The sequence below is a fragment of the Physella acuta genome, unplaced genomic scaffold (genome assembly GCF_028476545.2).
Source record: "Physella acuta isolate Inbredline_101_S28 unplaced genomic scaffold, ASM2847654v3 ptg000133l, whole genome shotgun sequence".
In the NCBI taxonomy this organism is placed as follows: Eukaryota; Metazoa; Mollusca; class Gastropoda; family Physidae; genus Physella; species Physella acuta.
Window position 1 is genome coordinate 239,176 of NW_026731652.1, and position 26,990 is coordinate 266,165.

Here is a 26,990-nt window from a genome sequence, read left to right on the forward strand (position 1 = left end):
AAGTCAATGTAATTTAAATTATCAGTTATACTTTTCAGGGAAACTCTGTAGTTCTAATTATTTTTGAGTTATATATTTAGAACATACTATCAACATTTATTAGCATATTAGGGTAAACGTGTTCAAAAATGTTTAGCATTTAGTTGGCATTTAATTCGGGCTCTCGAAAACCTGCTGTTGATTATTGAGCACAAGGATAATTGTATCATTGGTATTAATTAAAGTTTGAGATCCCCTTGTAAAGGAAAAAACAGAAAAAAAAATTGTCACATTAGTATCACAATTTTAGATCCACTTGTCACATAATAACAAAGAAAAATGTTAGTTAGATAGTAACAGAGAAATGCCCCACTGACTTTGTAATTCGAGACACGCTTGTCAAATAATATAAAAGAAATATGTTCCATAAGTACTAAGGCTAGAGATTCGTTGTTTCCATCGAAGTTTACGTGTTGCTGTATCGATATATGCTACAATTATATGTAACCCCATACCATAATCCAGTGAACCTTCAACTCGTGGGCCTAACGGTAGCCCAAAAACCCAGCGTCGACTTCACCAACCGGTTAAAGGAAACGCGTGGTGTATTGTGGGTAGACAACAATGTGGTATCAGGTTCTACTACGGCTGTGACTGAAAGTTATTGTCCGTCAGTGGAGCAAGGGACGGGGCGGGGGGTGGAGGAGCCTTTGTCTGCCTGCAATAAACTAACACATGCTATGTCACGTGGTTGCCTACCTCAGTCAAGACCCGACGTGAAATTCTCACGAAGGTTTTATTTATGAGCACGGCAGTAAATTTAACACCCCCCTCCCCCAACCCATATTATTTTCCTGGCAGACTGAACTACTTGCTTAAGACAGGCAACTCAGGGTGGAGTTGTATAGAGTAGTGTCCCTTTGTTTTTTGATCTGTAGGAATATACTTCCAACTTACCGGCACTCTCAGCACATGACAACAGCAGAGGTTTGATAGAGCCCACACGCCCACTAGTGGATTATTCTAGAAGAACACTTGAAACTCTCTTGCGTTTTCTGTGGTGAAGATGTGTTCTTGTAGTTGTTGTTTTCTAATGGATTTTTTCGATTTACCACCTAATTTAGTATTTGGTCACAATAGATATTAGCAACGTTGCAGCAACTAGTTTGTTGCATTATTTCAGAATAAATTTCCAGCAAGCACTGATAACAAAAAACAAGAAGTTTAATTAAAATATGTTAAAGAAATAACGTGTGAAATTTAAAAAGGGCGGACTCGAAAATTCTTAAATTAAAAAAAAAAAGATTGAACACGTGATAGACAAATTTTAAGTTCATAACACAAATCATGTTGCTGAAGTAAATGTGACATCTAGTAATATGACCCATTTGCCTACCATTAAAGAGGGCGACACTGCGAGAAATGCCACACCAAACGACACTACACATTTGCCCACCATTAAAGAGGAGGGCAAAAATAGACACAGCCCGGGGGAACATCAGAAGGTTCGAGATCTTAAGGAAGTCGAAAATCAGACCAAGGTGAAGACACATCAGTACCCATATGATGTAGCAAAGGCAAGCCTGTCCAGTACAGAAGTAGCAAAAGCTAGCCAGTCCATCACAGATACAGCCGGAGCACGACCTAAGGCTGTCTGTCTAGCATCAGCCGGTACCAGCACCACAGTCACCGTGTCCTACCGGAAACGACCTCACCAAGAAACTCGCACTTCCGGTTATCTCTTCTCGGTACCGTCACACTCCTCGCCCTGCAGTGTCTGGTCACGTGGCAGCCGGAAGTCGTCAAATGCGAGTCACTCTAGCAGCAGGCGGTTCATGCACTTGGAGGAATCCGATTGGTTCCAGTAAGTAGCTTTGATTTGATTGGTTACACTCTCTCAGGATTTCATTGGTCGCAATAGCTAATGATTTTATTTGTAGCACTAAGTCCTAATTAAACCAGCTCCAGTATTTAAATTTGAACGCTTTGCTTAATGTAAACATCAAGATGTAGTAATTTAAGCAACACATAATTTGATTGGCTGGCAAAATGAAAAAAATATTTGATTGGTTTCAGCCAGCAGATGGAGGTTTGGATTAGTCGCTGTCTTTCAGAATCCTATGAATAAGGATTGTACAATCATGCATTGTTTTAAAAGACCTGTGGTCAACTGATACAATTGATTAGTAATAAATAATTAGATTCTGTGTTATGGAAATGACATGCTAGAACACTGAACACTTGTCAAAAGTACTGAAAGTCTGTTGGCTTTTCCTCATTGAATTATAATCAATACATCACCTCTAACCAGATGAATATTGAAGTTTATCAAAAATGATCTTTCGTGCTGATTACAGTTAACAAAATATTTATGTACTAATATTGATTCTCAAATCAAGTTTTAATCAGTTATCGATTTCTTGAGTTCTGAACATTTTACAAGCCAACGTTTTTTTTAAAAGCAAAAACGACAACAACTTCAAACATTTGCAGCAAGTTTTAATGTAACAACGATGTTAAATATTTATACAAGAGAATTTTTAAATAAATAAATGAATGGGTTACACATCATTACTCGATCCACATTGGAACATTTTTTTCAAGCAGTTGTTTTAAAAAAAGTTACAAGCCTTAGCTATAAGTCGTGATACAATTGATTGTAGGTCTTTAAATTAGGTCTTAGTACTAGCTATAAGCCATGATGCCATTGGTGTAAGTCTTTAAAAAAGGTCTCAGTTCTAGCTATAAGCCATGATGCCATTGGTATAGGTCTCTAAATTAGGTCTCAGTTCTAGCTATAAGCCATGATGCCATTGGTGTAGGTCTTTAAATAAGGTCTCAGTTCTAGCTATAAGCCATGATGCCATTGGTGTAGGTCTTTAAATAAGGTCTCAGTTCTAGCTATAAGCCATGATGCCATTGGTGTAGGTCTCTAAATTAGGTCTCAGTTCTTTCCATGATGCCATTGGTGTAGGTCTTTAAATTAAGTCTCAGTAAACTCAAAAACCCAAGGATGACATATTTGATTGTCAGCCCTACTTGACCTGACCCATAGATGTCAGTAAACCTGACTACGCCGCCAACATTGTCAGTTTTTCCTTGACCTGACCCATGTATGTCAGTAAACCTGACTACGCCACCAACATGGTCAGCCTTTCCTTGACCTGACCCATGTATGTCAGTAAACCTGACTACGCCACCAACATTGTCAGCCTTTCCTTGACCTGACCCATGTATGTCAGTAAACCTGACTACGCCACCAACATTGTCAGCCATACTTGACCTGCCCCATGTATGTCAGTAAACCTAATGACGCCACTAACTGGTCAGAATGATCTCAAATGTAACGAACATATAAAAAACCTCGCCCTAACCACAATGGCTGTTGAAGCAATATAAAACTAAACCAATAGACGCCTGAAGCAAGATCGATAAATTGACAATATTTACTGATCGCTAGGCGATACTCTCCGCCCTGTTCCCTATCGTTAAGTCCTTCAGTAACATAAAACTTTCAAACGTCGAACCAATCAGGCAGAGGACCCTTCATCAAGTGGTCAGAGTGCACTTGGTAAAAACCACAAAGTTTTCACAGATGGGCCCAGAGATACGCTGGGTACCGATACCCTTATCTCTGACTTCTTTGACTGCCGTTAAGTCATTTCGTGACTTGAACGAGCGTGACTGGAGTCAAAAGAAAACAAAATCCGCAGGTGGCGGATAATGGGATTCCGGAGTCTTTGCAACTGTAAAACAAAATGTAACCAAAATTGATTTCGGTATTTTTTTTTTCATGAAAACACTTTCTCAGTTGAGTTAATTTAATATTCGCTTGATTAAGTTCGGTGCTATTAAGTTTCACGGGTGGCTGAATATTTTTCAAATAATTATGTACTGCGTGGATTATTTATAAAGTTCATAGAAATAAATTTATGCAGCAAGACGACCCTATCCGAATGTGTAGGAGTAAAATGGTGTTCAATAAAAAATAAATAAATTAAAAATTAAAAAATCTTCAAAAAGCCTTTCTAAAATTTCAAATCAACCGGTTGTCTCACTCATAAAATCTGATTTTATTTAATCACAAAGAAACAACACGTTTAAAAATAAACCTTCTATTATTATTAGTAAGTATTTAATACAATCATGCTAGTAGGCTATATAAGAATCCATAAAAACGCGTTCAGCGTACTACTGAACTAAATTCATATTTCAAAATAAAATGGGAATTACGCTAACGCTAGCTAGAGCGAACGTAGGGTTAAAGAAATATCACTAATAAAATACATCTCATTCAATCACAAATCATCAAGGCACAATCCAGCCCACACAATCATACTAACTTTACAATCTCTGGCCCAATCTTCTTACCTCTGCTTCGACAGGTGAATACAATCAAAGACATTTTTAGAGCAGTTTATTTACTAACCCACCCCTCCTGCCTATGCAAATAATCAATTTTAATTTTGACGTGGCTGTTATCAAGTGCTTCCCCCACTCTCTCTTTATACTGTGTATACACTACCGTACAAAGGAGGGTAGGTTATTACTTGAAATACGGTATTGATAAACTCGCTGCCGTACCGAGGGGTTCAGGAGGTTCTTTAGGTCTGTTCAACAGTACCCTAACAACAGACTATCACGTGATAAGTAGCAGAGCGGATGTAGGCTGTACGCATGCGTGGACAACACAACTACTTTGTAGTTTTTGGAAATAAATTGACATTTTTAATTAAATTTAATCCGACAAGTTAACATATTTTGACCAATTAGTCTACTATTGTGACCGAAAGATGTAAATGGTTTTGCGTCTGGTTAATTAAGATAATTAACAATTTACCCCAATTGACTAAAATATTAAATTTTTTTATTAACATTAGGTGAAGTGTGATGAACGTTTTTTTTTTCTTTACGGCTGAATACCTTTTGAATATGTCCCGTTCTACGGCATCCACATTGGGTGTGTTTTACAGTTACCAGCAGTGCGAAACAATTTTCCGGACCCCCCGGAAACTTGTCGGCGTCTCACCTACTCGAAAGTAACGTCCGATATCCTACGACTTAACCAAACGATATCTGTTCATTTATAACTAGACACTATATACCGCCGTCTAACTTTATACCCGCCATCTAACTTTATACCCATCGTCTAACTTTATACCCACCGTCTAACTTTATACCCACCGTCTAACTTTATACACACTGTCTAACTTTATACCCACCGTCTAACTTTATACCCACCGTCTAACTTTATACCCACCGTCTAACTTTATATTATACCCACTGTCTAACTTTATATTATACCCACCGTCTAACTTTATATTATACCCACCGTCTAACTTTATATTATACCCACTGTCTAACTTTATATTATACCCACTGTCTAACTTTATACCCACCATCTAACTTTATATTATACCCACCGTCTAACTTTATATTATACCCACTGTCTAACTTTATATTATTCCCACTGTCTAACTTTATACCCACCGTCTAACTTTATATTATACCCACCGTCTAACTTTATATTATACCCACTGTCTAACTTTATATTATACCCACTGTCTAACTTTATACCCACCATCTAACTTTATATTATACCCACTGTCTAATTTTATATTATACCCACTGTCTAACTTTATATTATACCCACTGTCTAACTTTATATTATACCCACCGTCTAACTTTATATTATACCCACTGTCTAACTTTATATTATACCCACTGTCTAACTTTATATTATACCCACCGTCTAACTTTATATTATACCCACTGTCTAACTTTATATTATACCCACCGTCTAACTTTATATTATACCCACTGTCTAACTTTATACCCACCATCTAACTTTATATTATACCCACCGTCTAACTTTATATTATACCCACCGTCTAACTTTATATTATACCCACTGTCTAACTTTATACCCACCATCTAACTTTATATTATACCCACCGTCTAACTTTATATTATACCCACTGTCTAACTTTATATTATACCCACCGTCTAACTTTATATTATACCCACTGTCTAACTTTATATTATACCCACTGTCTAACTTTATACCCACCATCTAACTTTATATTATACCCACCGTCTAACTTTATATTATACCCACCGTCTAACTTTATATTATACCCACTGTCTAACTTTATATTATACCCACCGTCTAACTTTATATTATACCCACTGTCTAACTTTATACCCACCATCTAACTTTATATTATACCCACTGTCTAACTTTATATTATACCCACTGTCTAACTTTATATTATACCCACCGTCTAACTTTATATTATACCCACTGTCTAACTTTATACCCACCATCTAACTTTATATTATACCCACTGTCTAACTTTATACCCACCATCTAACTTTATATTATACCCACCGTCTAACTTTATATTATACCCACTGTCTAACTTTATATTATACCCACCGTCTAACTTTATATTATACCCACCGTCTAACTTTATATTATACCCACTGTCTAACTTTATATTATTCCCACTGTCTAACTTTATACCCACCGTCTAACTTTATATTATACCCACTGTCTAACTTTATATTATACCCACTGTCTAACTTTATATTATACCCACTGTCTAACTTTATATTATACACACTGTCTAACTTTATATTATACCCACTGTCTAACTTTATATTATACCCACTGTCTAACTTTATATTATACACACTGTCTAACTTTATATTATTCCCACTGTCTAACTTTATACCCACCGTCTAACTTTATATTATACCCACTGTCTAACTTTATATTATACCCACTGTCTAACTTTATACCCACCGTCTAACTTTATATTATACCCACCATCTAACTTTATATTATACCCACTGTCTAACTTTATATTATACCCACCGTCTAACTTTATATTATACCCACTGTCTAACTTTATATTATACCCACTGTCTAACTTTATACCCACCGTCTAACTTTATATTATACCCACTGTCTACTTCCACGATAACGATAGGCTCTGATCTGGCTAAGGTCAAAATTCGACTCAATAATGTTTAAATTTATTACCTCAAACATTATTTAACGCAGGTGAATCTAATCTGTGTTGCTTATAAACTGACACAACATACTAGTTATGCCCATACACACATATTGATTTAACAGTTCACTAGTTTTGTAAACAAACGTAAGAGTACAAACGCATTACATACTTAGTTGTCCCCCTTGCATTTTTTTAAAATATTTCATAGATCGGTTACAATCTCTAGAAGCGGATGGGTTGAATTTGTCGGTACCTTATTATCCAAAACTTATTATGAAACACTATTTAGTCTTTTCTATACCTGAATATCCTACCCCCCTCCTCTACCCCCCCCTACACCCCTCCCCCGAACCAACTTGCGTCGTGTTATAGAAATCTAGCCTTGGTTAGCGAACGAAAGTTGCAAGAACAAACACACGATATGAATAGAGTTGTAGAAAGTTGAATGAAACGGCGTGTATTTATGTGTTCAATGGTATCGATAGGTGATCAGAGTGATTGGGTGGGGTAGAACTGGTCCTCACACATCAACTCACTCAGATCTGCATTTCAGTGTGTGTGCGTGAAACTTGTGGATTGTTTATGTGCTTTTCTGTTACAGGATAATACGATTTTGTGGATATACAACGTTCGGTATTTCTAGATTCTAATCCGTATGTTACTTATGTAGGTATATGTGCGTGAGTGAGGTATTGAACTCTTATATATTCAATACGTTGACATTATCGAACAAGTTCTGATCTGATTAGTCGTCAACGATTTTGATACCGGATATGAAGTTTTATGTTGATGCTATTGGGAATTTTGAAAGATTTCTAAACAAGATAGAAATAAATTCAAGATAAATCTAAATTCTAGTAATACGTTACAATTCAAACAATTAATGCAGTTTAAAAGCACAAACCCAAATTAGCTAGATCATCCCTTGTGTATTATAACTGGAGGACATACTACACATTTAGGATTAAGTTGTGGTTAAGGACCTGATACGTTTGTATAGCAACAAGGGGGCAGAAAAATTGTATATGCGATGTTTCTTTGCAACAAGGGGGCCTAACTGACACAAAAAGTGTACGTACGATGTTTCCATAGTAACAAAGGGGCCTAACTGACACATAAAAAGTGTATGTCACAAAGTGCGTCCTAGAGTTGAGCGGACAATGTCCGTGATTTCTGTGTCCAGCCGACACACTGTGACGTCAGAGGATGATGACGACGCCAGTGTGGCGCTGGACGAACTCAACACAGCAGACGATGAAGTCGTTGAGGATCTGGTGGATCAGGTGGATCAGGTGGATCTGGTGGATCAGGTGGATCAAGTGGATCAGTTGAAGAAATTAGAGCAGGCTGTGGTTGAAGAAGCGAGGTAAATACATCACGATGTTACAACATCACGATGTTACAACATCACATCTCCAAACATTACCGCATAAAGATGTCCAGTATATAAAACATCACGATGTAATAATAATAATAGTATTAGAAATACTACTCTAAGTAGCACAGTTTCACATGTGTAATTGGTGATATATATATTTACGAGAGAGTCGAGAAAAAAATCAGTTTCTTCCAGGCGGAGCCGCCATTCCCCCCCCCCCCCCCCCCCCGAAGAAAGTCTACCCCCCTCCTAAGAAAATGGAATTTATATAAAAACATATACTTTTACCAGTGTCCGCCCCCCCCCCCCCCGGAAAATGTTGTCCGCTCCCCCGAAAATATCAAGTGCCCCCCCCCCTCCCCGGTGAAAAAAGTCTGGAAGAAACACTGGAAAGAATGTGGGCTAACTTAGTTCGAGCCTTTAATTATCATTATAAGCTATTCACGACTTTAACTGGTAGTTGATATAATTGTCTGACATTGACTTCATTTTTTCATCAGCCTAATGTTTGACCTGCATACGACCCAATCATTTAAATTACTAGATTATGACATAATATGTGTGGGACAACATTCTAAAGCTAAACTATAACATTGTTATTTTTTATTTTAACATAGATCAAATTTTCAGGAAGTAGTTATTCTCGGTTAGACTTCACATAAAATTAATTTTTTGCAGTCCCCCTTGATAGCCTTATATTCCCAAATTCTATGTGGAATATAAATGACCACAAGTCTTTTAGAAACATACAGAAGCTACTTAATCCGCTAAACTACCACATAAAATGTCCCTTATATCGGCACTTTAATCCTTTCACCCCCCTGAAGCGTGAGACAGGCTTATATTAACACTGACAGTATGATTCACTGTGTATTTAACCAATCAAGCGTGTCGCCAATCACATTCTACCGTTCCACCTGAAGCAGACGACTATTTCAGTTGACTGGTGTTCGAAGACTCCATTAATTTCTTTATGACCTGACCATTCACTCGGCTGGTGCTAGAGATCGATTGATTATCTATGTAGTGGAAATCACTTGAAACGATCACAAGTTCCTGTCCACGAGCGATTTGTGTGTTGATATAGTAAAATCAATAAATTTTGAGATTTTTAGTGGCGCTCTCAAAGGCTTGTTATCAGTAGAGATAAAAATAATGACGTCATTATGGGAATTTGGTATTATCGAGAAAATGACGTAGTTAAAATGTTTTATAGCTCTTGGTTAACTTAAAGGCTTGAGCGTTAGACCGAGCAAAATAGAATTATCAATTATTCTAAAAATGAAACTAGTTAACTTGTTTGATGGTTTAAAATGTTACATTGTAAATTATCGCTGTCTACCCTGGTGCTTAGTTAGACTGGTTGGCATTTGGATACAGACCACATCAATAAATAACAAAATTAACATTATTCCAATAGTAATACTAACCGACATCAACAAATAATAAAATTAACGTTCTTCAAATATGAATACAAACCACATAAACAAATAACGAAATTAACGTTCTGCCTATAGGAATACAAACCACAACGCCAAATATCGATTAACATTATTCCTATAGTAATACAAACTGACATTAACAAATAACGAAATTAACGTTGTCCCTGAAGGAATACGACATCAAAGCCTGTAATAATTCACATTCTGTGTTCACTGAGCTAGTATCAGTAGAGCTGTCGTCCTTACTGCTTGTATACGACATTTGTTAAATCACAGTATTAGAATTGTAGATAGCCGACTGCGTGTTTTCTTTGAGGGTTAATTTCATATTTGAGGTTAAATATATGCATTAGTACTTTTTTCTTGATGATTTTATTTATACATGAGATATTAAGTAGCTACATTTCTTGAGGTCAGATGCCTCCTTAAAATGAAGCTATACTTGTGGTAGAGTGCTAGGCTCGTAACCCGAGGGTCTCGAGTATGAATCCAGGCGAGTAGAACGTCCCTGAGCCCACCCAGCTCTGATGGATACCTACCACACGTTGGGGGAAACAAAGGCCTTATCCCCTTGTATGCCGAGATAATTGAAACAGATGAACTCTACTTCATCTGCCCCATTTTGTCTTGGGCACAAACGGGAAAATATGATGGAACTACATTTCGTGGCGTGTGATCACGAATCTCCACCATGTGCATAACCCAAAGTGGAACGATTGTGAATACTTTTTTTGAATTTTCTTTTGTCAATTATTATATTTTGGGGCCTCAGTCTTCTGTCACATTTAATGTCACACAAATAAATTCCAAATTTTCAATTGTTCTTTCCACATTATTTTCCCGTAGAATTTTTTTTGATAGGCAGTAAATTAAACAAGTAATCGTCTTTGGAAAGCTTGCAAAAATAGCAGCCCAGCAATAAAATGTACAGATAGACTTGCTGCTATAAAGAAAATCGTGTCATGAGCAATTTAAACCAATAAGTTTAAGGTTACCTACACAATAGGTGCGGCTAGAATCGCCATCAATATCCTGCCTTTCGTTAATCGATAACCAATCGGTCTTTGTTCCTTAGAGTTCGATCTGCTCCATTCAGTTCTGACAATAGGGGGGAGTGCTGGTGAGTTTGTTGTGAACATTAGTGGAAACATTAACAGCAAACAGTTCTCGTTTAATGACGGCGTTATACAGGCTGCGTTGATCAGAGGCTGGACCGTCTACTTTCATATATATATATATATATATATATATATATATATATATATATATATATATATATATATATATATATATATATATATATAATATATATATATGTTGTTATATATTTGAAACCAGCGAAATACTAAATAGGAATAGTTTTTATATAAATTTGTAATATAAGTAGTTGAAATAGTAGGTGTGTGGTATGTTAAGAAGGGGGTGGTCGGGAGTTCGTGAGTGAGGGATTGGTGGGATGGGGTTAAGGGTGGACATGTGAGTGTTTATCAGGCCTAGTAAAAGTAATAACATAGTTTTCTGAGCTCATCTGTCGTTATGTAACTCTTTATGAATAAGCTATTAAGATTGATCAAAGTGTTTTCATTTGTACCGTTGAATCAAGGGTTTTCAAAATACACCTCAAACGTTTAAAATAGCCTATGTTTTGTGAAAATAAATAACAAAAAACAATTATGTAGCATTTCTACATACAGCCTTCTACCATTTTAAGCATAATATAACAACGACAAATCACTCCGCTCCAAGGGAAATTTTATTATATGCGTTCACTAGAATCTAATTCAGTGTTTATAAAATCTGTTTGATCCCTCAGAATCTTGAATAGGTCATATATAGATGTTCTCAATCCCTTGATCTAACCAGCTGCATGTGTCCCCAGCTTTGAGCGTGCCAGCAAGAATGTCCGGCTGGAGGAACACATCAAGCTCCACCACCTGGAGAAGCTGATGGAGGCCTTCGCCAGACACAAGCCTGAGGACATTCTCGTGCAGGAGGGAACAGGCTATTTCCCGCCCAAAGTCCAGCGACGGACACCGGGCTGCATGAACTTGCCGGAGTTTAAAGACACGATTTTCAGGATCCTAAAGACAGATGAATATGACGAGTATTTGGATAAACTTTTTATGAAGGTAGGTCATTCATAGCACACAATTATTTTCTCTATCCGGTTAGAAAACATATTAACTGTCTGTGTTTCTTTAACACGGTTTTATTGATGGAATAAACTTTTTTTCAAAAATAAAAAAATTAAATTCTATATTTAAAAAAAAAATCTAAACATCACTTTCATACAGTTTATGATACACAACTTTTGTATTTTTTGTGAGTTGATGTTATTTTATCCTACACATACAGATAATACTGTCCAATAAATAACATAATGCAGATTCTGAAATACGTGACAGAAACCAATGTTCGATAATTGTTACATTTATCACCTTTAAATTTAGATGAAAGCTTAGACAAGTTTTTAATTAACGGTGTAGATCTATTCATTTATACTTTTTTTTAAAACTCTCCTTTATTAGCTATTAATTAATCTCAATCATAATTAATTAAAACCATTCTTATTCGCATACTCCTATTTTATCCAGAAAACTATATCACTTTAGATCAAGTAAGGTTTTCGACTACTGCGCTCAAGACATTAACTTTCGAAAGTTGTCCACCCTAAAGAACATTGCCAAAAGAGCGATTTAAATAGCGTTTCACCCAGTATCTTCTGTGCATCTCACAAAAAACTAAAAAAAAACCCCATTCAAAATGACTTTTAGATCTAAATAACCATCATCAAATAGAAACACATACAACTGCGCTTATATCTAAATAATAATCATCAAATAGAAATACAAACGACTGCGCTTAGATCTAAATAACCATCATGACGTGTAAATACACCTGCACGAATTTCTAGAACGTTCTGACCTCTCCCCCCAGCTGGACACCTCATGTGACGGGTACGTGGACTGGGACGAATTCTGCACCTACCTGTTGCTGTTGTACAGGGAGAACGATTACCTGAGGACCAAGAGTGAGATCCCCTTCATGGTGGAGCCTAGGATCAGACACATAGTACATAACAGGGTGAGGTTGAGTGTAGCATAGGATCAGACATAATAGTCCATATCAGGGTGAGGGGAAATATAGCATATGATATGACACATTGTCAATAACAGGGTGAGGAGAAATATAGCCTAGGATCAGACATATATTCCATAACAGGGTGAGGTGAAACGTCGTGAAGTCTTGCTAGGCAGGGGCGAAACTAGGCTTTTTTTGCCAATATGAATAACAATAGAACTGGGAGGAGTCACTTTTTAGACAATGTTGATAGTTGGCCCCGGGCGCCGGAATGGGTGGCTGCGCCTCTGTTGCTAAGGTGAATGGAGGTTTTAAATAAATGATCCGTCACTGACACTCCATTTTACGTTGTGTAACTGGTAGATAAGCCCCCACTATTGTCTGAAAACCAGATGTCAAAGAAGTGACAGAGACCTTTTCTTGTTGGATGTTCACTTAAGTGTATAAAGGTTTAAATCCAACATTTAAATATTGTTTAACACATGCAAAATTTGAGCATTGGTTAAAATCCATAATTAAAAAGTTGATTAGCATATAACTTTTGAAAGTTTGATACTATCGAAATTTTACTAAGTGGATGTACACTGGTTACAATTCGCCATATTGTAGACAAGCATTTCGAGATTTTCATTATCATGTGTTGTATCAAACTACTGTCGATATGTGGTATACGTGTTTTATTGATGATTTACATCCCCGCCCCACCGCCCCCATTCACATCAACAGCAAGAGCAGACGACGAAAATTGTTGCGGTCCAGGGTCCACTGAGGTACATCACAATCAGTCGGGTAAGTGAGGTCAAGGTCAGTCATGTGTATGGGTGACAATTCAGACATAACATTACAAACTTTTAGCATGAATGGGGCACAATAATAACATTAATGTTGTGAGGGTAACTCGCGAAATAATAATAATTTTACATTTATTAGGTAAAAGACATTACATTTATTACTTGTAAAATAACATTGCAAAACTTCAGTTTTTTCAATAAAAAAAAATGAAAAATGTTAAATTCGAGTTTTATAAAGATTAGTTTTGTCCATTGACTGACCACGTGATGCCCGTACAGGAAGGCGCCATGAGCGTGTGGCAGCCCAACATGTCCATGGAGAAACATTACGTCATAGCTGACCAGGAGGAAGACCAAAGCTCCCAGAAGCGGCGCTTCAAAATGTGGGTCACGGACGCCGTGTACATGCCCAACTGTCAGAAGATTGCCATCGGCTCCACCAGTCGCGACATCCGGTTCTATGACGTGTCGTCATCACAGTACTTTGAGGAGTACCACTTGTTTGGTCAGCGTCACGTATAGATAGTGTCACGTTACGTTTTTGTCACGTTATGTTTGTGTCACGTTAATTAATGCCATTTTTTGTCGTGTTAATTTTTTGTCACGTTAAGCTAGTGTCACGTTAAACTAGTTTCACGTTAAGTTTGTGTCACGTTACATTTGTGTCACGTTAATTAATATCACGTTCATTTTTGTCACGTTAAGTTTGTGACACGTTAATCTAGTGTCACGTTAAGTTTTGTAACGTTTAATTTTTGTCACATTTTAAAGTTTTTGTCATGTTTAGTATGTATCACCTTACATGTGTGTCACCTTAAACTTGCGTCACTATGTTAGATTTCACTTTGTTCTGTCTGTGTCACGTTTTTGGATTAGTACCACGTTTATAATTAATCCGTTTGTATGATCAGTGTCTTTTTTTGGTTACTATCACGTTGTTCTATTTGTGTCACGTTATTGAATTAGTATCACGATTTTTGATGAGTGCTACTTTGTTGGGTTAATCTTGTTGTCACGTTTATGGTTAGAGTCACACTTCACGATTAGTGTCACGTCGTTTGTATATTTGGCTTGCTAGTACCACATTATGGTAGTATTTGGCATGATCACGTTGTTAGGTCACTGTTTTGTCTAATCTAAGAGTCACGTTGTTGTAGCTAAATGTTAGTCTTACATTTAATAATTATAAGTGTAGTGTCATTTTTAAATCTATTACAAATGTTAAACGATGTTGGGAAACAGTGTCCTAATTAATCTAGTTAAATATTGCCGCCATCGTTTAACTGAAATACAATACAATGCCGATCTAAAACAATAGATTCCATGTCTCACGTAGTGACGTAATGTACCTCCACGTAAATATATTGTTTTGACTATTTAATGTAGTTTAAATATTACCGCCATCGTTTAACTGGAATAAAATACAATGCCGATCTAACACAACAATTCCCATGTCTCACGTTATATACCTCCACAGCAATGGCGGATGTACCTTATTGTTTCGACTACTACTTTAACCCAAAAGTAAGTTTACACAAATTCTGTTCTAAGCCTTAAAACAATTTGTTGACAATCAAACTTTTTCTTTAACGTCGAAAGTCAATGTAATTTTAAAGACTTAAATTTTAAATAAAACACTGTCGACAAAACCATATTTTCCACATAAGGATGATCGTACCTCTCAGTAAAGTCAAACAATTTGCCCCCCCCCCCCATCTCCCCGTCCCCCCCAGCAACCCAACACCAGTTCACTGCTCGTATTTGGGGTAGACACAGGCGCCATCCACCTCCTCAACTTTGTCAAGCCAGTCACCCAACTGTTTGAGAACCCCTTCAAGACCGACGCCAGTGGCCACAAAATATTTATGCAGGTCAGTCCTTGAGTGTCCGGACTGTCAACAAGTAGGTGAAGTAGAAACACCACACACATGCTTGTGATATGTTATACCTTAATTAATTAAGTTGATGGTGAAACTTGTGATTCAAATGTGACTAGAATTTACACGTGTTTTATTATTCGCTTATAAATTAGAATATAGTTTTGAACTATTTAAAAACGCACTTAAAAATTAACTTTATCCAAAGGATTTATATGCCTGTTGAATAATTAATTAATGCATGACCAATCATTAATTAATTAAAAAAAACATGTGTTCGTAAATTAAAATAATTTTTACAAGACTGTTTAATAAATAATTTTTAAAAAAGTTGTTTCCTAATTATCAAGATAATTAATTATTCCATGACTGGTCGTTAATTAATTAAGAAATTATTGTGCGCTAATTATTAATATAATTAGTTATTACATGACTGTTCACAAATTAATTAGGACATCGGCAACCACAGTCAATGGGTCAAGCACACAGTCCTACCGGACATCCACCCAGAACTCATCCGGCAAGTCCGGTATTTGCCGGAGAATGAAGCGGTCATCTCGGCCTCTGCCTCACCCCGGAACTCGATCGTTATCTGTGACATCATAGGGGTCAAGAAATCTTATGTGTTCAAACTAGAGAAGGTACTCATATCCACACATAACGTTATGGTTTTAAAATATACCTGTAGAATATACATATATATACACATATGTATATATATATATATATATATATATACACACACACACACACACACATATATATATATATATATATATATATATTTATATATATATATATATATATATATATATATATATATACACACACACATTTAAACATCTGATTTCCAGGGCGTGGAATGTTTTGACCACAATAAAAATTTGAATATTCTGGTCACCGGAAGTGGAGACCACATTGTCCGGCTCTGGAACCCTTACGTGACCTTCAAGCCAGTGGCGACACTACCAGGTCACGCGACCAGTGTCATAGGGGTCGCCATTCACGAGGGCTTCAGACAAGTCTTCAGTTACTCGAAAGATGCGGTAAATCTCTGAATACACACAGCACTGTAGTAGAACACAACACTGCATTCAATCGCTTCATTATACATACCAGAATAATTAGCATGTGACTAATTAATACGTGACTAATTAGCTGTCCGCATGTGTCCACAGGTCGTGAAGGTATGGGATACAAAAGAGCACGTCTGTCTACAAACTGTGGTTCTGAAATTCCCCTCCTCGCTGAACGGCCGGATGCCGGAACACGGTCAGTTTCCGGTCCACCTCCAGGGCCCGCCCCACAGTGCGTTCTTCGTCACGTGCAACGACTACATCGCCGGGCTGCGTCTGGGGAAGGTGGAGGTCAAGACGTCCCACATGGAGGTGACGCACGACACGCAGCTCTGCTGTGCCATTTACAACACCTTTCTCAAACAGGTAAAACCGGCAGGTGGAGCTACCTGGTGCTCGCTGTCACGTGTATGTGGTGTATTCAGTTTCTTCCAGGCATCTCTTCGGGGGGGGGGGGGGGGCTGGCGGGCACCGCCCCCCCCCCCCACCCCCTCAAGAAAGTCTACCGCCCCCGAACGAAATGGAATTTATTTAGGAAATATATACTTTTGACAGTGTCCGCCCTCCCCCCCGGAAATTGTTGTCCGCCCCCCCCGGAAATTTCAAGTGCACCCCCGGATAAAAATAGTCTTGAAGAAACACTGCTCTCATTACTTACATAATTTAAAAAAAAAATAAGCTTACCTTTATCTGAATGGAAAACTTTGTTTCCTACATTATTGAATCGTACTGCTTGTACGCCATATACATATGCAATCATCGTGTATATACATAATTGTGATATGTATATATATATATATATATATATATATATATATATATATATATATATATATATACAACATAATAACCCTGACACAACTTTTATTATGACAATCTCCCTTAATCTTTCTTTAAATTCAAATTTGTCTACTCTACTTTCTCCTTATTATTTAAAAAAAATGTATTCATAAATTATTTATTGATCCTTAATTATTTTTTAACCTTATTTCTTTATCCCCGAACATATTCTATGCCAATCTTAGCTAGCTCACTAGATTGTGAAATGTCCAATCTTAGCTAGCCCACTAGACTGTGAAATGTCCAATCTTAGCTAGCCCACTAGACTGTGAAATGTCCAATCTTAGCTAGCCCACTAGACTGTGAAATGTCCAATCTTAGCTAGCCCACTAGACTGTGAAATGTCCAATCTTAGCTAGCCCACTAGACTGTGAAATGTCCAATCTTAGCTAGCCCACTAGATTGTGAAATGTCCAATCTTAGCTAGCCCACTAGACTGTGAAATGTCCAATCTTAGCTAGCTCACTAGATTGTGAAATGTCCAATCTTAGCTAGCCCACTAGACTGTGAAATGTCCAATCTTAGCTAGCTCACTAGATTGTGAAATGTCCAATCTTAGCTAGCCCACTAGACTGTGAAATGTCCAATCTTACCTAGCCCACTAGACTGTGAAATGTCCAATCTTAGCTAGCTCACTAGATTGTGAAATGTCCAATCTTAGCTAGCCCACTAGACTGTGAAATGTCCAATCTTAGCTAGCTCACTAGATTGTGAAATGTCCAATCTTAGCTAGCCCACTAGACTGTGAAATGTCCAATCTTACCTAGCCCACTAGACTGTGAAATGTCCAATCTTACCTAGCTCACTAGATTGTGAAATGTCCAATCTTAGCTAGCCCACTAGACTGTGAAATGTCCAATCTTAGCCAGCCCACTAGACTGTGAAATGTCCAATCTTAGCCAGCCCACTAGACTGTGAAATGTCCAATCTTAGCTAGTCCATTCGACTGTGAAATGTCCAATCTTAGCTAGTCCACTCGACTGTGAAATGTCCAATCTTAGCTAGTCCACTAGACTGTGAAATGTCCAATCTTAGCTAGCCCACTAGACTGTGAAATGTCCCATCTTAGCTAGCCCACTAGACTGTGAAATGTCCAATCTTACCTAGCCCACTAGACTGTGAAATGTCCAATCTTACCTAGCCCACTAGACTGTGAAATGTCCAATCTTAGCCAGCCCACTAGACTGTGAAATGTCCAATCTTAGCTAGTCCACTCGACTGTGAAATGTCCAATCTTAGCTAGCCCACTAGACTGTGAAATGTCCAATTTTAGCTAGCCCACTAGACTGTGAAATTTCCAATCTTAGCTAGCCCACTAGACTGTGAAATGTCCAATCTTAGCTACCTCACTAGACAGTGAAATATCTGCGTAAATCTTAGCTAGCCCACTAGACTGTCAAACATCTGTCAACTAACTCGAGTTACGACATCTTTGATGACGTAGTAAATCGTTTGGAACTTTCAGGTTGTTACCGGATGTGATTCCTCAACGATTGCCGTCTGGGATATTGAAACCGGAAACAGGTCCATCGTGTTCTCTAACGCTCACGGTGACGAGGAGATCACGTGCCTGACATTTGATTCCACGTGCCGGAAGTTGATATCTGGTGCCAGGAATGGCAGTGTCAAGGTCAGTCAATGCTGGTGACGAGATGACAGTAACTGCCAACTGGTGACCTGACATTAGTTCTAAAAACTGACATGTTTTGTATCAATTAATACCGATATACATCGTAAATGGCTATGATAGCTAACTTGATTTAACTTGTTAATTTGATTTAGCAATGACAGCTAACTTTACCATCAACACAAACTTAGAGCTATGACATGTCATAACGAACAACTCTGTCATGTAGCTGTGACATCTGAAATGTATCGGTGACATATGGCACGTAGCTGCGACATATGCCATGAAGATGTGACATGTAGCTTTGACAACTGACATACTTGTGACATCAGACATGAAACTGTGACAAATGACATGTAATTGTGACATATAGCTGTGACATGTAGCTGTGACATCTAACATGTCTCACCTGACCGCCCCCCCCCCCCCCCCCCTGCAGGTGTGGAACTTCCAGAACGGCCACAACCTTCACAAGCTGGAGGCCGTGGGAGAGAACGAGATCACCGGCATCGTCCAGCTGCCGGAGAAGAAGGTCATCCTAACCGTCGGCTGGAACCAGAAGATTGTCACGTACGACGACTCTGACGCAGACGTAAGTTGTATGTGCACCTGTGACTCCACGTTGTATGTGCACTTGTGACTCCACAAGTTGTATGTGCACTTGTGACTCCACAAGTTGTATGTGCACTTGCGACTCCACAAGTTGTATGTGCACTTGTGACTCCACAAGTTGTACGTACACTTGTGACTCCGTGCTTAATATTAACATATACTGAGTTAACCTTAACATACATTAAGTTGACCTCAACATAAGCTGATGCCCTTGACCTCCACAGAGCATGAACCTGGCGGCCAACGTGACCTGGAAAGGTGGCCAGCTCCACAAGGACGACATCCTGACGGTGGACTTTGCCCCGCCCAACTTCCTGGCTACAGCCAGCTTTGACGGGGAGATCATCGTGTGGGAGGCCGACACGGAGAAGATCTACGTCCGGCTCAGGAAAGGTCAACCTCCAAACATGTAGGTCAAGGACGGTTCAGTCACATTTATTGCGTTTTGATATTGTTTTATATGACGTTGTCGAGTCGGTAAAGCTCAAGGTTGCTAAACCAAAAAGTCTCGAGTTCGAACCCTCGGGTAGATGAGTCTCGTTAGCTTGGGACAGCCACTATTGTAGGAGAGACAACTCCAAAATCAAACAACTGCTGCCTTGTAGTTTGTTCTTGGTTGGACAAAGGCTATGGAAAAAAATCCAAAAAGAAAATCAGGCTGAAATCGGAGTCAATGGCCTCAATGGCACATAACCAGTTGACACGTATCCTTAATTGTGATGAAGTCGTGGTCGAGTCGGCAAAATCTCAATATTTAATATTAATATTAATATTTAAAAAAAAAGTCTCGAGTTCAAACCCTCTGGTAGATAAGTCTCGATCCCTTTCATCACTAAAAATTAAGGACGAAGAAGAAGAAGATAGGACGATAAATTGAAAGACACTTTATAGTAAAAGCCACCAACAATGGAGTTTAAAATTAAAATCTTTTAGTTCCAAGAAGTTGGAAGCTTTGAAGACTAACGTCAATGGCGCCATCCCGGCTTCAGCTCCTGCTTCCAGACCCAACTCGCGACACCGGCTCTCACATAGAGTAGAGAAAGGGTTGGTACCACTTTATATTCTATAGCCGTATAAAGGGTTTGTACTTCATTTTGCTCTAGAGCTTAGAAAGGATTGGTAGATCTTTATTCTAATACTACAGATAAAGTAGGTACGTCTCAATAGTCTAGTAATGTAGAAATGTCTTGTATATCTTTGTTATAGTGCATTTCCCGTTATAAAAAAGTAAATTAAATTAAATTTGAAAATTCAAGAATTAACTTCTTATTGTATGACAACAAAGCTGTTTTGCGACTAACCTTGGCGACCCAAAAGTTCGGTTAAGGTTTAAGGTTAGAGGTAGGTTAATGCTTGAATTCGGAATTAAAGTTACTAACGACACGATTACTTGGATTAGGCAAATCTAGTACCGAATAAAAAATACTCAATTAGATCCTTAATAAAAGGGAAATAACTGAGTGAGTTTTAATGTTCGAATACTGGAACCTTACAGGCAAGCCGCACCTGTAGATAAACTCATGTTCCTGAAGACAAGGGCCGGCATCCGGTTCACAGAGAGTGCAGTTTTGATCTCAAGCGAAGCCGGCAATCTAAGATGGTGGAACATTTACACGTCAAACCGAGAAATGGGTAAGGGAAGTAATCCATGTAATGATTATAAAATAACAACTGTTGTTCCCCTTTGATAAAATCTAATTAAGATTGGTCTTCATTTATGCAATTCCTGAAATAAATCTAACGCCGAAGAAAAATTAAAATAAATTATTAGTTTTTTAAGCATAGAGTCTCAAAAATTCTTCTTTGAATTCGAAGAATCACAGTTAACAAACCTTGTAAAAATATTATCCATTTAAATATATTCGTAACTTTATAAAAAAGCTGTTAACACAACCCCTATCCCCAGGGTGCTTCTAACTAAACACTCCCTCTGTCCCGAGGGTGCTTCTAACAAACCACTCCCTCTGTCTCCATGGTGCTTCTAACAAACTGTAAACACTACCTCTATCCCCAGGGTGATTCTAACAAACTTTAAACACTCCATCTGTCCCCAGGGTGCTTCTATGTCCCTGGTGTGAGGGACGAGTCAGTCCTGGCCATGTGTACCAAACCTGGCGATGACGTCCTCATCACAGGTGACACGCTAGGCTACGTCAAATGTTGGGACGTCACAGAGTACTGCACGAGCTACCAGGGGGTGAGTCACTCACCGGAACGTTGCGCGTGGGAACGTTGAGGACTGCATGTCTCATTAGACAATAATTAAACGATAATTTTTTAAATAATTTATACATTAATGCCTTAGAGCTTCCAGAAAAAATAGAACAAAAAACTACGTTCCACTCTATTCTGACGAAGACCTGTGGCTGAAACATCATATGTTTTTTCCATTCAGTAAATCATCAAGACTGCTCCACCAAAAACATGTTTTATTTCCACCCAGTACATCATCAAGTCTGCCCACCATAAAACATGTATTATTTCCACCCCACCATAAAACATGTATTATTTCCACCCCACCATAAAACATGTATTATTTCCACACCACCATAAAACATGTATTATTTCCACCCCACCATAAAACATGTATTATTTCCCCCCAACCATAAAACATGTATTATTTCCACCCCACCATAAAACATGTTTTATTTCCACCCCACCATAAAACATGTTTTATTTCCACCCCTCCATAGAACATGTTTTATTTCCACACAGTACATCATCAAGTCCGCTCCACCATAAAACATGTTTTATTTCCACCCAGTACATCATCAAGTCCGCCCCACCCCTCACCACCACATGGAGGGCCCACGACACTGCTGTCGTCAGCGTGGAGTACATACAGCACGACGCTGGAACATTTGTTCTGACGGCATCCACAGACAAGACGGCCAGGCTCTGGTCACCCGAGGGTCACTACATTGGCACATTTGGTCAGGTGGGTTTAACTTGAGAGGCTTTGTGTAATTCCTGTGGTCACCAGATGGTCACTACATTGGTACATTTGGTCAGGTGGGTTTAACTTGAGGGTCACTAGAGGGTCACTACATTGGTACATTTGGTCAGGTGGGTTTAACTTGAGGGTCACTAGAGGGTCACTACATTGGCACATTTGGTCAGGTGGGTTTAACTTGAGGGTCACTAGAGGGTCACTACATTGGCACATTTGGTCAGGTGGGTTTAACTTGTGGGGTTTTGTGTGATTCTTGTGGTCACCACAGGGTCAATACAGGGTCACTACATTGGCACATTTGGTCAGGTGGGTTTAACTTGTGGGGTTTTGTGTGATTCATGTGGTCACTACAGGGTCACTACATTGGCACATTTGGTCAGGTGGGTTTAACTTGTGGGGCTTTGTGTGATTCATGTGGTCACTACAGGGTCACTGCAGGGTCACTACATTGGCGCATTTGGTCAGGTGGGTTTAACTTGTGGGGCTTTGTGTGATTCATGTGGTCACTACAGGGTCACTAGAGGGTAACTACAGGGTCACTACATTGGCACATTTGGTCAGGTGGGTTTAACTTGTGGGGCTTTGTGTGATTCATGTGGTCACTACAGTGTCACTACAGGGTCGCTATAGGGTCACTACATTGGCGCATTTGGTCAGGTGGGTTTAACTTGTGGGGCTTTGTGTGATTCAAGTGGTCACTACAGGGTCACTACAATGGCACATTTGGTCAGGTGGGTTTAACTTGAGAGGCTTTGTGTAATTCATGTGGTCACCAGATGGTCACTACATTGGTACATTTGGTCAGGTGGGTTTAACTTGTGGGGCTTTGTGTGATTCATGTGGTCATCATAGGGTCACTAGAGGGTCACTACATTGGCACATTTGGTCAGGTGGGTTTAACTTGAGAGGCTTTGTGTGATTCATGTGGTCACTACAGGGTCACTACATTGGTACATTTGGTCAGGTGGGTTAAACTTGAGGGGCTTTGTGTGATTCATGTGGTCACTACAGTGTCACTATAGGGTCACTACAGGGTCACTACATTGGCACATTTGGTCAGGTGGGTTTAACTTGAGAGGCTTTGTGTGATTCATGTGGTCCCTACAGGGTCACTACATTGGCACCTTTGGTCAGGTGGGTTTAACTTGAGGGGCTTTGTGTGATTCATGTGGTCAACATAGGGTCACTACAGGGCCACTACATTTGGTCAGGTGGGTTTAACTTGAGGGGATTTGTGTGATTCATTTGGTTACTACAGGCTCACTACAGGGTCACTACATTGGCACATTTGGTCATGTGGGTTTCACTTGAGGGGCTTTGTGTGATTCATGTGGTCAACATAGAGTCACTACAGGGCCACTACATTTGGTCAGGTGGGTTTAACTTGAGGGGCTTTGTGTGATTCATGTGGTCAACATAGGGTCACTACAGGGCCACTACATTTGGTCAGGTGGGTTTAACTTGAGGGGCTTTGTGTGATTTATGTGGTCACTACAGTGTCACCATAGGGTCACTACATTGGTACATTTGGTCAGGTGGGTTTAGCTTGAGAGGCTTTGTGTGATTCATGTGGTCACTACAGGGTCACCATAGGGTCACTACATTGGTACATTTGGTAAGGTGGGTCTAACTTGTGGGGCTTTGTGTGATTCATGTGGTCACTACAGGGTCACTACATTGGCACATTTGGTCAGGTGGGTTTAACTTGAGAGGCTTTGTGTGATTTATGTGGTCACCAGAGGTTATGTGTCATATATGTTATGTTAATTTAATATAAATCTAGTAAAAGTCTAATATACATATAATGAACTTTGTATAAATCTATTATGACTCTTATTAATCTAATGTAAATAAAAAATAAAATAAGGAAAGAAAAATAAGTATAAATGTAGTAAAATCTAATATAAGTCTAGTATAGCTCCACTGTAAATCTGACTTGTCAAAACCTTGCCAACAGAAAGACTCATGGAACTTAAAAATCCTGGAGACCTGGGCTCACCCTAAAAATCCATGGTCAGACGAGAAGCAGACGACACTTGGTAGGTAACTACAAATTGTTGAACTAATTACCCAATGAACTACACATTACACACCTGGCATGCCCTTAGGACAGTTGGTGTAGAGTTGAGCTATTTCTAAATAGATTGACTTTGGCCAATGGCTAAACAAATATAATTTGGTGCCTGGTTCGTGATGTATACATAGAGGCTCACAAAGACAAAGAAATTATTATAAAACAGGATGATATATATATATATATATATATATATATATATATATATATATATATATATATATATATATATATACATATATATATTTGTACATATATATATATATATGTACATATATATATATATATATATATATATATATATATATATATATATATATATATATATATATATATATATCCTATGAATAACAGTAGCAGCTTATAATAGTACAGATTTTTTTCTAAGAGATAAAAATTCTTATCTCTCAGATGCCGACCACTCACCGTCAGATACTCCGGAAGAGAACGGCCTTGAGGGTCCAGACGATGACCTTCTTCCTACCAGGGAGAACACCGAGTTCAGGAGCGTCACCGGCATGGGCGTAGAGAGCAGAGAACCCAGTTTTGTGGCCCCTAAAGTGGTAGGCTCTGTTTATTACATGTACAGATTTACTTTGGGAATTTACGAAACACATTCATTCCCAGTATTTTGTTGAACATTCACCATTGCAAAAATAAAAGAATACTTAAAAAAAATTCAAAATACGCAATAATGTCACTAAAATCTGCTGTTGTTCCTATTATCAGTGAGTATAGAGCGGGTTTATTGTATATTATTTCATCTTTTCCCCAGACTTTTCTAGGTAAAAAGGTGGAGCGAGATTTAGAAAGGCGCCAAAGGGACAGAAGAGGAAGAAGGGTTTTGTTCGGGGAGATAACTCCACAAAGTACGTCACGATTCGGCAAACAGTGTTCCCCCTATCACGCCCTTACTACGCCAGTAAGTCTCAAAATCTTCAAAAAAAAAATAAAAAATTACCAAAATGCTAAATATCATCTACATAAATAAAATATTCCCTTTCAGAAATAACCATCAGTAGGGCAGATGCAGCAGGGTTAACGTGTTTCTTGACATCAGTATATGAAGTGAGAGTGTTGTAAACACTATGCCCAGCCGTTTTTAGTTTCCTTTTAGTCGGGTACTAATCATAGCTGAGCGGGCTTAGGGATGTCCTGTAGTGTGGAGTCCTAGCCGAGATTTGAGCTCGAGGCCTTCGGGCTAGCAGTCGATCGCTCTAGCACCTGACCAAGTCGTCACAATAAATCTACATACTATTATAATACTATTAGACTAACATAAACAAATTTGATATTTATTAGTGAATTAAATGAGTTGAATGAACTAGTAAATCTGTGACTCTCCTCCCCAGGAGTGGCAGGAAGTCGAACTACCCAGCAGCCTGCCCTTGTCTCAGAGAATGCAGAACCGGGGGTACACGGGTTCGAATCTCACCATCGACTACATCAAGAGCATGGACTTTTCCTATGGCCTCCCTGACCCCGTGCCTGTTGTAATGCCTACGTCTGCTTCTGGTAGCGTCACTTCCGGGTACCAGCATTCACTGCGGTTGGAAAAATCCACCAAACTACCACCGATAAAATCTGGAAAGAAAAATCCACCATCGTCTAACCCCGCCATCACCAAAACAGTTTATTGATGTCCTGATATATAACTCATGTGTTATACACATGTATCACACACATGTATCACACACATGTATCACACACATCTATGATATAGATACATGTATAATACACTTGTATTATGGACATACATCATGAGAAGCAAACAAGGCTGAACCACAATACTTGAGGAACAAGATAACGATAAATCAAAGTGAGCATTTTAAAATTTCAATGAGAAAACTTGTCAGTAAAGTGGTTAAAAATTGCATTATATTTTTTTCACATGAAAGTTTTCTGTTCATTTGATAATGAAATAACGTTTAGATAAAAATGTTTTGCTTAACAGTAAAAGAAATTTGCTACTTAGGTAATAAATGTATTTCCATTGTATTTCATAAGTTAAATTAAAATCCTCCAACATAATAAGCGTGGAGGGTTTTGGTAATTAGGGGCATCCATTTTCCTAACTAATCTTTTTCTGTGATATTTTACATATGTACTGCATTATAATTTTATCGATAAAATGTACTGTATTATAATTTTATAGATCTTATGAACTGTATTTAATTGAATCGATCATATGTAGTGCATTATAATTTATCGATCATATGTACTGTATTATAATTTATC

At 38.3% G+C, this 26,990-nt stretch overlaps 1 protein-coding gene across 1 annotated transcript; it reads left to right on the forward strand.

Moving 5' to 3' along the window:
* Positions 1-1,684: 1,684 nt before the first annotated feature.
* On the forward strand, positions 1,685-26,634 carry LOC131935168 (WD repeat-containing protein on Y chromosome-like). Its single transcript, XM_059291537.1, has 21 exons — positions 1,685-1,843; positions 11,701-11,950; positions 12,759-12,905; positions 13,629-13,691; positions 13,973-14,198; positions 15,171-15,217; positions 15,427-15,564; positions 16,023-16,211; positions 16,425-16,616; positions 16,749-17,012; positions 18,952-19,116; positions 19,553-19,705; positions 19,950-20,134; positions 20,659-20,769; positions 21,221-21,357; positions 21,780-21,922; positions 22,490-22,663; positions 24,636-24,717; positions 25,164-25,315; positions 25,528-25,674; positions 26,105-26,634. The coding sequence occupies exons 1-21, from the start codon at positions 1,815-1,817 to the stop codon at positions 26,390-26,392; spliced, it is 3,282 nt and encodes a 1,093-aa protein (XP_059147520.1). The 5' UTR covers positions 1,685-1,814; the 3' UTR covers positions 26,393-26,634.
* Positions 26,635-26,990: the final 356 nt, after the last annotated feature.